At 36.8% G+C, this 3,806-nt stretch overlaps 1 protein-coding gene across 3 annotated transcripts in view; it reads right to left on the bottom strand.

Moving 5' to 3' along the window:
* The window catches only part of PDS5B (PDS5 cohesin associated factor B), a 174,768-nt gene that overhangs the window by 94,467 nt on the left and 76,495 nt on the right, over positions 1–3,806 (bottom strand). For all 3 annotated transcript variants that reach the window (XM_019524557.1, XM_019524559.1, XM_019524558.1), the window contains exon 9: positions 1,426–1,520. In XM_019524557.1, the coding sequence (XP_019380102.1) occupies positions 1,426–1,520 (95 nt within the window). The remainder of the gene's footprint in view (positions 1–1,425; positions 1,521–3,806) is intronic.

The raw sequence follows: 3,806 nt of genomic DNA, 5'->3' as shown, positions 1-3,806 counted from the left end.
CCCTTGTAACCTGTCTAGGTCTGATTGTAGCCTGCTTCTTTCTTCTAGTGTGCCCACGTCCCCCCACATCTTAGTGTCATCAGCAAATTTGAACAGGGTGCTTTTCACCCCCTCATCCAAATCACTGATGAAGATGTTGAACAGCGCGGGCCTGAGGACCGAGCCCTGCGGAACCCCACTGCCCACGTCCTTGCAAGTTGAGAAAGACCCATCCACTACCACCCTCTGGGTGCGGCCCTCCAGCCAGTTAGCGACCCATTGACTGTGTGGGTGTCTACGCCACAGCCTCCCATTTTCTTAATGAGAATGGGGTGAGAGACAGTGTCAAAAGCCTTCCGGAAGGTCCAGGAAGACTATGTCCACTGCTACCCCTGCATCTAATGATCTGGTGATCTCATCATAAAAAGCCACCAGATTGGTCTGACAGGACCTGTCACTAATTAACCTGTGCTGATTGCCCCCAAGCATGCAGTCCCCTGCTGTCCCCTCCTGGATGTGTGCCAGAATTATTTTCTCAAACAGCTTGCCTAGAATCGAGGTAAGACTAACTGGCCTATAGTTTCCCGGGTCCTCTTTCCTCCCTTTTTTGAAGATTGGAACCACATTGGCCCTCTTCCAGTCCGCCGGCACCTCTCCATCAAAGTTGTGCCATCACAAAATTCCTAACACAATCACCACTGGTATTTAGCAGAAACACCAATTACATCTAGAAGTAAAGTCCAAACTCATACCTACAGAGGCTTTAAAACTAAAATGCCAATTAACAGACAAACTCGTTTTTAAAAAAACAATTTTCAGCCAAATAATTCTTAAGTCATCTTTAACTACAGCACACAGTAACAAAACAAAAACTCAACAGGGACATATTATTCAAAGAGTTCTATTCTAGAATTAAGTGAGGAGTTTAGAAATTTTCCAGGGACTTAGGCTCAACCAAATAAAAACCCAATCAAAAAGCGACTGCTCTCCATACATCAATGCTTAATGCTGTAGACCAGAAAGTCTGGTACCAGCAGAGCAAGAAAAAACTTCCAACACATGCTTCTGATACAAGTGAAAGAATGTAATGACCACCCTTTCTGTTAGAAAAGGGCTACAAAGATTTTACAAAAATTTTGGCTAGGGGCTTTAACTATATTAATACTTCCACATTTAAAATGCTTCATAATACATTCTGTGAAAAGTGTGCAAGGAGTACTGATCATATACTGTTAAATAAATAAAAGATAAGTAAACTGGACCAGACTCTTCATGTTCACTGGCTTTCATTTTTACATTCTTTGTAAAAAGTACTTTATTTCAAAACCTCATTTTCCCAAATCCTGTGAAACCACAACAGTGGCCAAATACCTGATTCCACTATGTATCATCTTTCAGAACACATGCATGCTTTTTAATATTTTAAACTTTGTAATAAATTGGTACCTGTTAAATCTTTTGCTAGATCTGGATGGTTCATAAGGCAGTGGCTAGCAAATTTCACACACTCAAGCCGGATAGGTACGTGGATATCATTAAACCTGTTTTAAAACAAAAACAACCATATTTAATTATAACAAAATGAAACCATCTTGCACTTTTAAGTTTTAAATTATTTTATTTCACTTCCATCAAAGTTCTTTACTTATTTCTATACATAAAGTACCAAAGTTGTAATAGTCTAATACTATGTTCAAAACAAGGGAGGGTCATTTCCATATTTCTGCTTAGATTAGCACCATCCCATTTTCTTTCCCCACATATTAAAATATAGCTCTGCATGTCTGAATCTATTTCTAAGGGTCGTGAGTTGTGATAAGGAGGCCAAAACAGGATTCAACAAGGTTTTTGGACATTAATTAAAGCAAAAGTACTCCAGAAACTACTCTCTCCTTTTATATTTAGCTTGGGGATGAAGAAACAACCTGCTTAAAAGGAATTATAACAAGCAGTTGCTTTTCTAGCATTCGTTCCTTCCACAACACCCTCCTCTCCAACGCATTGCCTAATTACACCCAGGAAATATTTTGGAAATGCTTCTCTTTTTATATATATATATATATATGGATACATGTATAAGAGATGCCCTTAATTTCACTGTGATAATCTAACCAGTCTTGAAAGACCTTAAAAAATGCCTGTATGTGTATAGCTAATTTATCTGCCAAATCCTAAGAGACATATCCTTCCCTGAAGTGCATGTAGAACTTCCGTGACCACAAAACTCCAATTACTTATGGGGAAAGAATCAATACATTACTTTGAAAAACATACACAAATGGAGTGCCTACTTCTGGAGCAATAATACTAATACTAGACCCATTTTGCCATAATTTTTGGTATCCCAATTCAGTCATTCCAAACGACCTGTTCCTTCTTACACTGAATAACATCATAAGGGAACACTAATAGATCTCAATGGGCACATCTACCCATTCGTTAATGAGCTTTTGCTACTGCGCATTAAGTTTAGTACCTCTAATATGAGGTACCACCATAAAGGCGCATTAGACTGTCCTAATGCACAGTAGCACAAACAAACAGTTTTTAGTGATGCTTACAGCACACCAGCCTATTCTATTGCACAGTAGCATATCAGCACATTTTATGTGCCACTTTAATGAGCAGAATAGGCTATTGCGCATTAAAGCGCATGTGTAGAAGCACTCAACATGTATCAAATTGGATCTAAATGGAATTTGCTTTAAAAAAGTTGTTTTAAAAAACAGCACATTTTCAAACACAAATCTTAACAGAAGTTTATTAGTGCTTGAAAAGATTTAAAAAACCCAAAACAAAAACTTGTCCTTACGTTTGACTTTAGGAATTATTCCATAATACAGATTACAAATGCCAATTTGTAATATTCTACAAAAATAAACTTTTGGGGTGAAAAATAAAGTGGGTATTTTCAAAATACCATAATATTTTCACAATACCTTGCATTTAAAATTTACTTATTTACTTCCAAGTTTCCAAATTCAAGACTATGACATTTTCTAGCAGTTTCCATATATACTGTTAAAATATATTCTGACACAAAAGTTTATAATCTAAATGTAATAACTGTACACATTAAAAAAATTTCAGTAAAATTGTTTTCTAAAATGTATGTTGTTATGGAAATACAGAATTACCCTGGACCTGTATGAGAAACAGGTTTATAAAGGCATTAAGGATTTTATTTCAATAATACAGCTTTTTACCTTTTCTTGTTTCAAATGTTTATAAACAGCTTATTAAAGCAAAGTTTTACTCTTCAAATTCACAACCACTTTAAAGCAGCAGTTATCAATTAGCTCACTGAAAAATATAGGACACAAACAAAAGTATACTTGAGAGTGGCTTTAAAAAGGGAAAGGGAGCTATATTTGGGACCTGTGGCAGCTGTTTTCTGGCACCTATTAATGCCTCTGGCAATGTAAGTCAACTAAACCACCCCAAAACTTCGAGCCTGTATAAAGCAGGGTCAAAGCCAGAGCAATATTTCTATCACTACAGGCTCATGCACAGGTAACGGTTAAAGTATAGCAGCTGCTGCACACTCCCAAGCAGCTGCTTCCCTTCCCTTTTGAAGCTGCTTCAAGTTTACATTTGTCCATACCCACTGACAGCATATCATCATAGTATTTTATATTACAATGAAGTATTTTCTGTTAAGCTCAATTACAGCTAGTATTTTTAAATGCATCACACATGCAACTATAATAGTGTATGTTTTCTCAGCAACTTCAGGCAAAAAATACCTTTCCGCATTAAATGTATAAATATATATAACATACAGCTGTAGAGATTTCCGTGAGGACTTTGCTGTTTTTGCTACTTCA

The sequence above is a fragment of the Gavialis gangeticus genome, unplaced genomic scaffold (genome assembly GCF_001723915.1).
Source record: "Gavialis gangeticus isolate Ggan-Ray unplaced genomic scaffold, GavGan_comp1, whole genome shotgun sequence".
Lineage (NCBI taxonomy): Eukaryota > Metazoa > Chordata > Crocodylia > Gavialidae > Gavialis > Gavialis gangeticus.
This window is presented reverse-complemented; position numbering and strand designations above follow the sequence as displayed.